The sequence below is a fragment of the Athene noctua genome, chromosome 7 (assembly GCF_965140245.1).
Source record: "Athene noctua chromosome 7, bAthNoc1.hap1.1, whole genome shotgun sequence".
Classification (NCBI taxonomy): domain Eukaryota; kingdom Metazoa; phylum Chordata; class Aves; order Strigiformes; family Strigidae; genus Athene; species Athene noctua.
In genome coordinates, this window is record NC_134043.1 from 19,441,210 (window position 1) to 19,454,705 (window position 13,496).

At 36.1% G+C, this 13,496-nt stretch overlaps 1 protein-coding gene across 3 annotated transcripts in view; it reads left to right on the top strand.

Annotated features, from left to right (window-relative positions):
* Positions 1 to 713: 713 nt before the first annotated feature.
* The window catches only part of SLC4A10 (solute carrier family 4 member 10), a 121,678-nt gene continuing 108,895 nt past the window's right edge, over positions 714 to 13,496 (top strand). For 2 of the 3 annotated variants that reach the window (XM_074910882.1, XM_074910883.1), the window contains exon 1: positions 715 to 1,123. In XM_074910882.1, coding sequence (XP_074766983.1) covers positions 1,043 to 1,123 — 81 coding nt within the window. In that variant the 5' untranslated portion in view covers positions 715 to 1,042. Of the gene's footprint in view, positions 1,124 to 13,496 lie in introns of all 3 variants that reach the window. The other variant, XM_074910881.1, reaches the window with a different exon arrangement.

The window sequence follows — 13,496 nt, forward strand, 5'->3', positions numbered from 1 at the left end:
AGTTTGTTGGTCCCACTGTTTTGTCTTAGTTCTGTGAAGTGATTTTTTTTCTTTGCGTAAGTTTGTTGCCATAATGATAGCAACAATAAAAATAAATAATGATTTATAATAATAAATTTCACTTGCATCAAGCATGTGTTTTAATAAAAAGTCTAGTTATTACTTTGTAGTCTTAATAATTCAAAAATTACTAAAGAGGATACTGTACATTTGTTAGCTTGAAAGGTCTCTCATATCAGAGAAAACCCATGCATGATTGTTTTGTTTGATATCAAAACACATTTTTGCTGTCATAATACTGGCACACTTTCAAGGCATGCTGTTTTCTGGCTGCTAGCAGGGAGTAATGGAAACAATGCAGTGATCATGCAATTTATTGAAATTAAACATTAAAAATACTTAGGCAAGCAATGTTTTTAATTTAATAGGGACTAGGATTCATAAGGCTGCATAAAATAGCTGTTTCAGTACCTCAGAGGTGTTTAAATGTCTTGCTGCCTGTGAATTATTTATAATTTCTTTCTGGTAAATTTCCTTTGGATCAGGTTGTGATGCTTCTTCTGAATAGTGATAGTGCTTGTTGAGGAGTGGTCATGCAAGCAGAATTTGATAACCTCGATATGTCACTTCATCTGCCGTTTTTCTTTTGTTAATGCAAAGCTGGTTGCATAATATGTAATTTCTCCTTTAGCTGGCCACAGATGAAAACAAAATCTATAATGGCAGCGCTAGGTTTTATAAAAAATGCAAGTGAGGAGTTGAAGGATGTGGCTTGTTCTGTTTGGATGATGCAGGATTGCTTTAAGCAGTAAGCTTACTGTTTTCAGATGGCATTAGCAGCATCAGTGATATAGCTGTGTCAGCCTCCTTGACTACTGGATGTCTGTAATCGCACGGAGGAAACTATATTTAAGATCTGATATCTTGAGGGTAATGACTCCAGCACTTGCTGATGGACAGAATGGCTGCTAATGCTTTCTTCACTAGCCCAGAAGATTTTGAAAGATAAATGGGTCTGTGATGTACTTTCATAAGACAGGAAATGCAATTTTTGGGGGTCTCTGGAAATAGAAAGGTCATGCAGCTGGGAACCGGTGAGACATTACAGTCTCTAAGTCATCAGGTATGACCTCATAGTTTATACTAATATTTCTAACACAAGGGTTTGTTTTAACGTTTTCGGTCATTTACAATCTCTTTGTCTGTGTAATTGCTTCATGTTGGATTTGCTACAGGATTTATAGGGTAGATTGTTTACATAAGCAGAGCAATGTATATCTTGGAAATCTAACGTGTTGTTAATTGCTGTTTGAACAATGTAAGGTTATTCCATATATATTTTCAACCTGTTTTTATTGTGAATGTGATTTCTTTTAACTAATTCATGATAAAAGATTATACCTTTGCTGTAAAGTAAATTGACAAGATTGCATTGCATTTTTATTTTGCTTTATCTTTATGTGGCGCACAAAGCTATTGCAAATGTGTGTATTTGTCATATGAAATGCAATATAAGGCTACTGTTTACCTACAGTGGCAGGTTATTTAAAACAGCGTATCACATTGTGTAACAGTACTGAGCTATTCTGCAGACACAGATCTTGCTTCATTTTGCAGTAGTAGATTTTTTTTTTTTTGCTTCATTTCAAATCAGTTTTAAAAATAGCTCACTGAACATAACAACGAAAGTTTGGCAAGATAACTCTCCCCTTTTTTAATTATTACACTCAGTGACACATACTAATACTAATGGATTGTAAGAGAGAAGATTAATAACTTAAATATTTAGAATGTGATTTAAAAGCAAATTCATTTTACTGAAGCATGTCTCATCCTTTTTGTTTTTAATTGTTGCCAACTTTATTGCAAGGGTGATACTTTAGTATCTGCTAATGTATTGTGTTGATGGATAGTAAAGTCACAGTACATAAAAGAAAACAAATACATGAGTATTTTACATAGGAAGATAGTGGCCTAATTTCATGTAAGAGGCACAAAATAGAATTTGAGATACTGTTACCACTTTAGTTGTTATAAATGCTAGATGATAGCCATTGCTTCCTTTGAATACATCATAGAGCAATTATATTTGGAATTGTAGAAGTTTATTTTAAAAAATGATATTCAGCTCCATCTTAAGAAATTCTAGATGTATTTGCAGAACATTTCCATGGCAACGTGTTTGGCCATGTGTTTTAAAAGCTCAGCTGAAGCCTGAAAGTAGTGTGCAATTTTTCTGTTGCTTGTTCTACCTTTGTGGAACAACAGTTTCCACATACAACTGGACTGCAGATTGGCAGGGGTGAGTGATATTTCCTGACCCCAAAGCACAGGATTAAGTGATCAAGATTTTAAAATATTTTCATATTTCCACCTAGAAATGTAAACATGTATTTGATTTTGCATTTAGAAGTGTATTCTTTTTTCACTCTGTTTAATAACATTTTGTTGGAAATGTATGTGTGTGGGAGACCACAGAAGACCACTTAAGAAAACTTAAGAATGTGCAGCAAGTTGCTACAGTAAAAATGACTGTCTTTTTAATTAAAAACATATTTGTAAAAACCGTTGTATTATTTTTACTGGCCATAATTTATAGTTTCCCAGCCTACTTATCCAGATTACATTCTTATTAATAATGGGGAACGACTGCCCTGCTCTTAAGCTTGATTAGGTTTGGAATGATTTAACTATACCTTTCACTTGCTACAAGATCTTTTTAATCTGTTAGAATTTATTTTCAGTATTTTAATGTGTTAGTCACAATGAGTACATTCTGTTTCTTGGCATTGGAATGAAATTCCTGAAAGTATTGGTTTCATGGTATTTTGGTGCTTTGCAGAGTATTTACGGACTTTTTAATGGGACCCACCCTCCCCCCAGCTTCTTAGTTTTCCTTATTAAAGTGTAATTTAAAATCTTGACTTGCCTGTATTTTGAAGTTGTTCCTGAGGTCTCCTTTGCTCATTTAAAATAATTAGATCTCCATGGAATTTTGCATAACTGGAAGCTGTAGCAGTATGTCATGTGCTTATCCTAGACTCTGTTTTATCATTTATATTAATTCTGCAGACTGCATTCTGTGGATGTTTTTGAAATGTATCGTTGATAATAATCTCCAAATAGTGCAATAGTCATCCATTGCAGCCTATTTAGGATAGAAACTGTATCTACAAAGGCAAATAAATTGGTGTAGAATGCTTGCTTGAGAAAGTCTGTGTTTAGGTCATTCCATTTTGAAACAATGATATTACTGGCTGTGTGTTTTCACTCAAAGGACACAGAGCCATTAAAAGTCCTTCTTAATTTAGAGGGACTAGGGAATAATACTCCAAAGGAATGTATTAAGGAAGTGAAGTTCTTCTGTAAGAGGAGGAACTGCAGCAAGGTAGAGATACAGATGTGAGAGCAGGGAATTGGACTGAAGTGATATGAAAACTTAAAATTACAAACTATTTTGCTTGTTTAATGCCCCCCCCAAGTTAAAATAGACTTGCTGATATTTGGACATATCGCACAAATTTGGAGTCATTGAGTCCAGTGCATGATGCTGGTATCATCTTAACAAGGTTTTTTATGCTGCCTTATAACTATACCATCCATTTTCAAAAAGAAAGATCTTATAAAGAAACAAAGCTCTGTATAAATGTTTTAGGAACGGTGTTAACTAGCAAGTTGGGCAAGAAACCCAATATTTGTGTCATTCACCAGTTCTAAACATGAATTCTCACACTCATGCACATATTCAGCTGTGTAGTGATTTTACTTATTACTGATTGCTGTTCTGATTCCACACTGTTTTCATATGTTATAGTGCCAGTTTTTAAGGAAATGGCAACACTAGGACAAATAGGATATCATGGCCAAACATTCATAAATGGCAAAACAACACTAGAAGCAAAAAGTACTTGCAGAGTGGCTTGAAGGAATTAAAGTCTTTTGTCCTACATTAGTCTCCCTCCCAAGAGGTGATCCTATTCTCTGGTCAAATTCTTCTCATTTAGTACTTGAATTCATATACCAAGTCATTGGGCCTTGAAAAGTTGAGGACTGAATGCCCTGAAAATTGTAAATACTAATGTTTGGTAATCTTATGGAGAAGAAAAACTTTAAACTTTGAAAATAGTTTTGCTTAATTCATAGCAGTTTTAGTGATGAAACCTCCAGTTGTGTTGGAATGTCTTACATGGAATCTATGTCCCCTGACGCCAGTTGATGTAAGCAGAGAGTAAGTCCTAAAGGGAAAGAGTAAGCTTTAATATTTTGAGCTAAGCGGATTTTAAAGTAACTGAATAAAAAGATATAATCTAGTAATAATAATAAAAAAGGTAAATTAAGGGAACATGAACTCCAGAGATTCATAAATTGTTTTTAGTCAACTCACCAAAAATTATTTGTTAATTTCTAGTGGAAACTCAGAGCATGCACAGAGCTCTCAAATGTTCTCAACTGATGCAGCGACCACCAACTGATACAAAATATTCAGCTTGGTGCATTGAATGAAAATGTAAAACAGGCATTAAGTGACATGAGGGAGTGTTGAGGTATTGTAAAAATTGACTCATTTTTGTAATACCTTTCCCATTTTCCCCCAGGCTGCTTAAATAAAACAAAAATGTATATAGGAGCCTTCAGGAATTCAAGATTCATCTGTTGTCTCCTGATAACATAATGAGTTCACTTGTTTAAATTCTCTTTATTAAAGATTTTATGCAGGCACACAGTGTTATTAAAATACGTGCAAGAAATCATACCCATATGGTTTGTATCCACATTTAATGCAATTAAAACTATTCTAACAAAAGCACTGTCACTTTTATGTCCCAGTCCTGCGATAAGAATTTTCCAGGAAAAGCAGTGTCACTTTTGTGCCAGAATTCTGCAAGTGGGACAGCAGAGAAATACCTTGTTCTGGTGTTAGTAAGGGGAGCTGCAACTGAGCAATTCTATTCAGGTGTGGAGTCTGTTTGGAGATAGGAATTTGCATGGTGGAGACCTGATGTCAAGGGGATTATCTATGCTTAAGGGGGTTTCCATCTGAAAGTTAGCCATGCATACCAGCTGATGTCACTCTTTAGTTCCATTTTTAAAGGTATTTAAGTGTTTATTTTCTATTTTCTTGCTAAGGTTATCTGAAATACTTTAAACCTGAAAAAAAAAAATAAAAATCAGACTTATCTTTTCCCTTTTCTTTTCCCCATTGTTCATCTAATTTTTCTAGTTCTGTTCCAGGAATAAATTTTGGTGAATATAAATTTTAGGCTTCATGCGTGTATGTGTGTCTTAAACAGTGGTTGTGCATAGCACAACTTAAAATTTAAATTTAGGCAACTCCTAGTATGTAAGAAAGTGGAGTTTGGTTGTTGTTGACTGCCATGTAGCGGTTTTAATGGAGTACAGTGAATGATCATTATAAAAATCTAATATGTATGGAAAATGCAGAACAATAGTTTTGTAACAATGACAGAATATAGTGATTTCTTATGGTGATGTATATTCTGTTGAAGATTATTCTTGTGTGCTTATATTCCACGTGGCAAGCGTAGGCCTAGTTCTGTGATGGCTATTGAGAATGAAGTTCAGCGTCTGGTAACTGTGCCTGGATCTTATCTTTAGAATATCAGCTGTGATTGTTGGGCGAATACATGTCAAATAGAGAATTTAGATCATCAAGGCAAAGGATTTAGTGGAGGTGGCTGCATATTGCCAGTAAAGTTTACCTAACATATGAAATGTGAAACATGAAAATGAAATCTTGGCATTCTTTTGTTCTGGAAGGAAGTGATGACCTCTTTCTCCAGGAGCTTGGTTGCCTTGTTGCTTTCACCAGACTTGTCCGCTCTGCTAGATCTCAGTGTACTACCACCAGTCCTTCTGCATGTAGTCATGAGTGAATTTCTTACTGCTGCTAGTGAACGTCTCACAGTGACTCACTGGGTTCGGTTATTGCCCAGTCTGCCTTCTGTTCTCCTTCCCCTCTTTGGTTTTCTATTTTGTAGGGTGCAGATGTGCTGAAATTTTTCAGTCATCTAACTTCTAATGCAAAGATGCATAGTTGCTGTGGATGGCAGGGAGAGATGTAATCTGTGCTGTCAGAAGTAGTTACTAGCACTGCCTTGTGTCCTGAACATCTACAGCAGCAGCAGCAGCAACCTCAGCACAGATCTGAGACGTGCTCTGGGTCCTTTTCTTGCCTGCTTCAACAGATAAGAAATGTTGTTTCCTCTTTAGTATCCTTTGCAGTTGCTGAGACAGGGATTAAATTTACATTTTTAGCAATGTCTGTATCATCAGCTATAAACAAAATTCCCTGGTAATCGCTTAGACTTTATTTCCCTCATGGGCCTCCTTTTATGCCCATAAAAATGTCATTATCAATTTCTAGTTTAATTTCCTTTTAATTTTCCTGTCTTTGCTTGGCTACACTGTACACACCTGTAGATCTCTAATTTAATGTAAGAATGTACCTTTATCTTCCACTATGCCCAGCATAAAATTTCTTCAGGTGAACTGAAGAATCTCTTATGCTGTTCAGTCATAGAAAACAAGATTCAGGCTCTTTGGCTCTGGATACTTTTGGTACCTGCTTCTGTACAGAGCTGGGCAGCAGAGATCCTGTAAAGTAAATTGGTTAAGCCCTGCAGCTGATGCTGTTCCTGTAATGGATACTTCTGCCTTCCCAGCATGTTTATCACCATAACATCATCTTCTCTTGGTTTACAGTTTACATATTTGGGATAGGCATAGTGATGTACACTGATGTAGCAGGCAATTGTGGAACAACACTGCTCTTCTCAGAAAACAGCAGGGAGTTAAATAATTTCCAAGACACGAAGCACCCCATGCTCAGTAGCCCTCACTTTGGCAGATTATCTGTGTTAATGAAGGCAGGATTTTCTGTGTTTCATCAGGTTCCTAGTGCAGTTCTCCTCAGTTTGAAGTTATGTGTATTTATAATTTCCAAGTCTCTTGTCAGAGGACCTCTTGATCAATCTCAGCATGAGACTGCAGATGTCCTCCAAGTATCTCAGTTGCCATATCTTTCCCTGGAACATTACACAGGATCAATATTTTTCTAGTATATCATAATTACTCCTGTGCTCTGTTATTCTTTATAATAGTTTCTCTAAATCTGCCCATTGCCAGCAACAGGCTTACTGGTTGATTGTTTACAGACTGTTTGGAAATCTTTCTAGAAGTTGACACGGTATGTGTGGTCTTCCAGTTTGAAGGTGTGTTCAAGTAATCCATTTCAAAGGTACCAGGAGTGATTTAAAGTAAGGATGTTACACACCACATTGTATCTCACCTGTAGAACTTGGGATAATAAACTGGGTTTTGTTGACTAAAATATCTTGTGAGTAATTCTGTTGGAAGGATATTCAAATTTAATACCTCTTCATTTCTAGGCTGGCTGGATCTCCACAGACGTGTAATGCAGCACAACAGTAACAAAAAACCCGAGGAAGCTGGAGCACTGACAAAGTGTTTAAAACACAAGACAGACAAATACAAGATAATAATGTCACATAAAGTTTCCATTTTTTCATGGACAGATTAAAAAAGTCATCACACCTTTGCTAATCTTTTATCATTCTTTAGCATGAGCATTACTTTTGTGATTCAGGGTGATGAAAAATGAACAATAATGAGAATAATCATGAATAAAATTTTCAAGGGAATAATAGTAGTATCTATTAATGAAACTATGCACAGGATTTATTGACTTGATCTTTAGGCTTTTGAAAAGGAGACATTTCTTATCTTTCACTTAGTTAATTATATGTCACCTGCTACTTCCCCCCCTCCCTTATTTTTTTTAGCAGATGAATAATAAATGGGCATAGACAGAGTGCTAGTTAAGCTAAACTGGCCATTCTGGTGATTGTGAGGTGAATGGGCTTCCTGACTGCCCTGTGCAAGTCAGACTCACTGTTAAAGGGAGAAGTGGGGACATTTTCTTTTTCTCCTTCTCTCTTCTTTTTTCCCTCTATGAAAAATTTTTCAGTTTAAATGTAAGCTGTACGATGAGATGCAGTTTCTGTCTTTAGTGGTCTTATAAAAGCTTTGGGCCTTTTTTGTTTGAAGGAGAGGTTCAAGGGAGATTTCAGTTCTTCTGACTTCCTATTATTCTTTCTAGTCTCTCACTGACTTTTTCTGTGCTCTGTCCCAGTTTAAAACATGCTCATTCTATTTCTAAGCAGAGGAAAGCTCTTACGATACGCACTTTATAAAGTGTTCTGTTGCAGTCCAGGGCAATGCCTTAGTTTAAAATAAAATTTACCAGGAATCTTACCTAGCTCCCATCCTGCTGGGTTCCCATTGACTACACAGGAGTTGTGCAAGATGCAAGTTAATGTAGGATTTCACATACCTTTTGGGGAGTAACATCTTTGTTTGTCATGATCCAGTTTACTGAGAATTCCACCACTTGGAAATGGATTTGTAATCCTCATGGGTTACAAACCTGCTTCCTCAAGTTTTGAATTCTGCCATATTTACATCAGAAGATGAAATTACAGTGGAGCGTAAATGTTTCAAACAAAATTACTACACATAACTCCTAATCCTTTTCGAAGTGTTGGTGCCTCTTTGTTTTGTAAGTGTGCATATGTGTGACTTTAATAGCATGTGAAGTGACATGGGGAATAAATAGCGTGAGTGACAGGGAAGGAGTGGATTTCAATTAACTTTTTTTTTTTTTTTCTTTCTTTTTCTCATTCTCAGGGAGATCAACTCCTAGAACTTTAATATGCTAGCTAAAATCTATGGTTCTTATATATAGCAGACCTGATTGCACCCTTATTTGGGGATCAAAAGCCCTTTGTAACTTCCTGGGATAAGTATGGTTTAAAATACATTAGCTGGCCTCATTCTGTTTATAGTTCTTTGCCTTCAGAAATCTTCAACTTGAAAACAGTCATTGGTAAAATTAAGTATGAGACATATTAGCTGTGATGTTGGGCTTGGAAGAGAAAAGCTGGGCTTAAAATAACAAAACAAGCTCCTTAAACCCTGGAACACTCCCTTCCGAAGACCCAGACATCTGTATGTCCAAGGATGCAGAATAACACTTGACCGGTGATGTTATTTACTCTCTTGTGTACTGTATCTTGAGAAGAAATAAGTAATCAGTATGCTATTCTGGCAAACAATCCATAAATACGATTAAAATTCCTGGGAGAATAGGGCTCAGATTAGTCCAGTTCTACATTACAAAAGATTTATTAGCGTATGTTGGCATGAACTTCTAATATAGTTACAGGGTGTACAAGTATAAAATGCCTTAACCACTATTGCTTATATGAACTTGGCATGTAATATAAGCTTTAGTGGATTAAATCTTTTCCTAGTATGTCATAGCAAATCATCCTTATCAACTAGCATTTTAAATAACCATGTAATTTGTTAAAAAAACTAACGTATGTCAGAGAGAATATATGTAACAGGTTCAGATAACAGAAGTTTCAGGATATCTGAAAGAGCAACAACCAGGATGGTACTGTTTCCTTTAACTTCTTCTTTTGATTGTTTTATTAGTGCTTGTTTATCTCTGTGCTTTTTGATGCTTTTCATGCTCTTACATCAACCCATGTCCAGATTGCATTTCTTTTGGTATTCTCTGTCCTTTTCTTCTTCCTGTAAATGACATCTGCATTCTGTCCAGCCTCCTTTCTGTGCCATTCCTGTCACTTCCTTTTTTTCTTCAGGTGCAGAAATCACCTGCTTCATTATCTGGTCTTTCCTTTATTTTCTTGATGTTTCTGGAATGTCACTGGTCTCAGAGAACCTGGAAGTTGTCTTTTTACCTCCTGCTGTTCCCTCCAGCCCACAGAAATTTGTTCCCTTGTTTATTAACACTGTCTCCTCTGTGGTCCTTTCAATGGAGACCTCTAACAATATTCACTCTGAATTTGGGTCAAAGAAGTTGGCACTTCTGTGCTGTTGTTCTTAAATTCTGCCTGCTCCTAGCTCTTTATTGTATTTTTTTTTTTTTAAACAATAGAATTTCCTTCATCCTGCCTCTAATGTTTTTATGGTGTGCATGCACACAACTCTACCTATTCCCATCTCTCTGACTTTGACTTGCAACTTTCTTCCATTCATAATTTCTCACCCTTCAGTTTCCATATGGATAACTATCTTAACTCTGTAGCTGCCCTGGTGCTGTTTCTCATTTGAATTGTATAGCATGTGCCAAATCAGCTACACACTTGAGATGGTCTTCTCTATGCACTGTTCTCTGAGTTCCTTATCTGTGATAAGTGTTTGAACTTTTCAGCATTTTTATTCTGTCTCCACAAATAGGACTTTTTAAAACTTGTTTTGTTGATCTTGATGACTTCTTTTCTGCTCTTGTTTCCTTTGTTCCTCTGTTACTTTCCTCTATCAGTTTATCCCTTTAGGCTCTCTTTTTTTTGTTCTCATACACTTCCAAACCCTTCTGACAATTCATGGTCCTGGCTGACTCCCAGTATCCACTTTCTCAGTTCCTAATGCCATCTGCCATGCTTCAGAGATACTGCTGACTATCTCCGGTGAAAATCTTTTGATTCTGCTGACTTTCTGTATTTCTTAATCTCTGGGATTTTTGTCATCTGTTATGAGTATCTTTGCTTGCAGTTTTTCCTGTTCTGTATTTTTTATTAATCATAAAGCCCTCCAATCAGTTTAACTATTCCCCCCTCTTTTCATGTGAACTTCCTAAAACTAACTAACCAACTAAGGGAAAAATTCAAGCTTCCTCCTCATTTACTGAAACAGACATTAAGATTTTGTTTTGTAGTCTTTGAACTGTTTCATTGAACATATCCCTGTCCCTATCCACCTTCTGACCTTCTGCTGTTCTTTTTTTTAAATTTCTGTTTCTCTCCTTTAATTCATTCCCATACACAAGAAGTATGTCTGAGTCTCTTCATATTAAAAAATTCAACACAAAACAATTTAAGAAGTTTCCATTCACCAGATTAATGTCCTATCCCTAGATCTCCTTCATTTCCTCACCCCCTTAGTATGCTTTGTACAGTTGTCTTAATTTCTTGTATTCTAATGCCTTTCTAGAACTGTTCACTTCTGGTTTCTGTCTTTTGCACTGAAATTTATCTCACTAATGTTCCACTTGACTTCTTCCTGGAGGAATTCCAGGCTAGTCCTTTATTCTCCTCCACTCCATCTGTCATCTCTCTGCAATGCTATGTTGTAGTCTTCACCAAATTTTGTTGTTCTTAGACATTTGTAATTTTGTCCTTGTTGATTCTCTCTTTTCAGATTAATTTTCTTGTTGGATGGGTCTTCCTCTCCCCTTCCTCTTCTTTCTGTATGTAGGTGTGTGTTTAGATCTCTCAGGGATCCATCCTTAGCCTTTGCATCCTCCTCCACACCTTACTTCAGATAATGTAGCTATAAGCATAATCTTTATGAAGGCATCACTACTTTACCTTTTAGTGGTCTTTCCCCACTCTGGTTAAACTACCTATCTCAGAAAATTTTCTTCATTTTCAGTGGTTACCTGAATAGAACCATGTCAGAAACAATGGGTTTTCTTTTCTTTCCTTTCTTGATGTGCCCTTCTTGCTCTGTGCAGCTCTGAGGTCTGACAGTTCCTATTTGTCCGTGTAGCTGTAAATCAGATTGAAGCCCTGCTCATCTCAACACAGTGACTGTTATGATCTCATCTGCCTATCTGACGTTAATACTTACAGCTTTACTTCACTTGATTACTGGTATTAATATCGTCTTCACTTATCACTCTGCCCACATCACTTGCTTTTTTAAGTCTATTTACTCATCATTTCAAATACAAACTTCTAGTCTTTCTTTTAAAAGCTTTACAACTTGCCTTGTCCTTTCCCTTCTGAGAGAGATATTTTACCACAAAGTTGAATTTTGTGTTTGCTTTACTGGCAATATTGGTTTTGATTTCCCAGTTGTTACTCATTTTACAGTCATTATGCACTTTCTCTTACTGTGCCCAGTCTTTGTTGGAGCTCCTCCTCAAAACTCCTTCTGTAGTCTGTAAAGTTAAGTATAACCTGTTAATGACTAGGCAAGTGTGATAGTTGTATGCATCTTAGTATACTTAGGTTGCCAACTATTCTTAACCCGAGGCTATTTATTGTTTGTATACCTACAAGCTATGATGTGCCTTTTAGATTATATGACTATTGAAATATTTATAAAGCAATTTATTTGAATTACTATCACATCATGCATGTATTTGCAGAGTGTATGTCAATGGAGCCCACTGACTCTTTCTTTCTCCACACATCCATGCACATACATATTTAATAACAATGCTAGTTAGAGAAAAGGTAGGCAAGATTTGCAAGTACAAGGAAGGATGCTTAGAAAACCAAGTAAAGATCAGTAGATTACTATTATTTTTGTAGTACCTACATTGAGATCCTGCCAGAAGAGGAGCAGCCTGTTGTAGTAAGCCTGGTAGAGACTTCTAATAAATGAAAGACTCAAGTAGCTAGCAGCATAATGTTTAAATGATAAGAATTTTCTTTCTTGTGCTCACCACAAAACCACCCATTCTTTAATAAAAGGAGATGGTAAGGCAAGGAAGGGTTTGAAGAGCATCTGCTGGATATTGCTTTTCATCATCGTAATTGTTTTCACTTTAGAGCAGTGTAGAAAAATACAAATAATGATATGTAGTTCAAAAATTTCATTACTTGTGTTGTGCCAGTAAAACTCGGTATCTAGTAATTTCTTCCATTTTCTCAAAATACTGAATATTGGGGACATTAGATCAAGGAGATGGAGTTTGAAAGGTAAAATTTAATGTGATACTAGCTATCCAGTAAATGCATAAATAAACAGGTAAATACAATGCCTGTGAGCAGGGTTGAAAAAAAATTTTGCTTTGGAGAAGTTTCCCTGTCAAAACAGGAATTCAATCCTGACCACCTTTCTATTTCAAATATAGCTGCCTCCACCAAAAAGACTCCCAAATTCCTAAAGTAGACAATAGTTAAAGGTTAGCTAATATCCTTCAAAGCTCCGATGGAGATCATTGTATCCTCCTATGCTGTTCTCTGTGGCTGCATGTAAGTCTGTCAATTTAGTGGCATTATGAGAAAATTGACAATGAAAACGCTCTTTTCTAAGAATAAAATCCTTTCATATGGAAGCACTGACAGAACATATATAAACTGGTGATGCAGTGTTCACATTTACTTTCTACTCTATATTATAAATACTTGTCCCTTTCCTTTCCAAAAGTGATGTTCTATAATTTCAATATAAAGCACACTGTTAGTCACATCTGTTTCTAACTTTCAGCTTGTTTTTATTGTCAAATATCTTGACTAGTCTAGAACAACAGGGTCCTGGAAGCGAGGATGTTCAAAGCTTGCAGATTACAGCAGACAAGCAATTTGTACAAGTCTAATTCTTAGATCTCTGAGAGTTGGGAAGGCCATTGAAATACTGTTTATAATACCTGTTAACCTTCGATTCTTTGGCAGTACATTTCAAATTCCTGAATG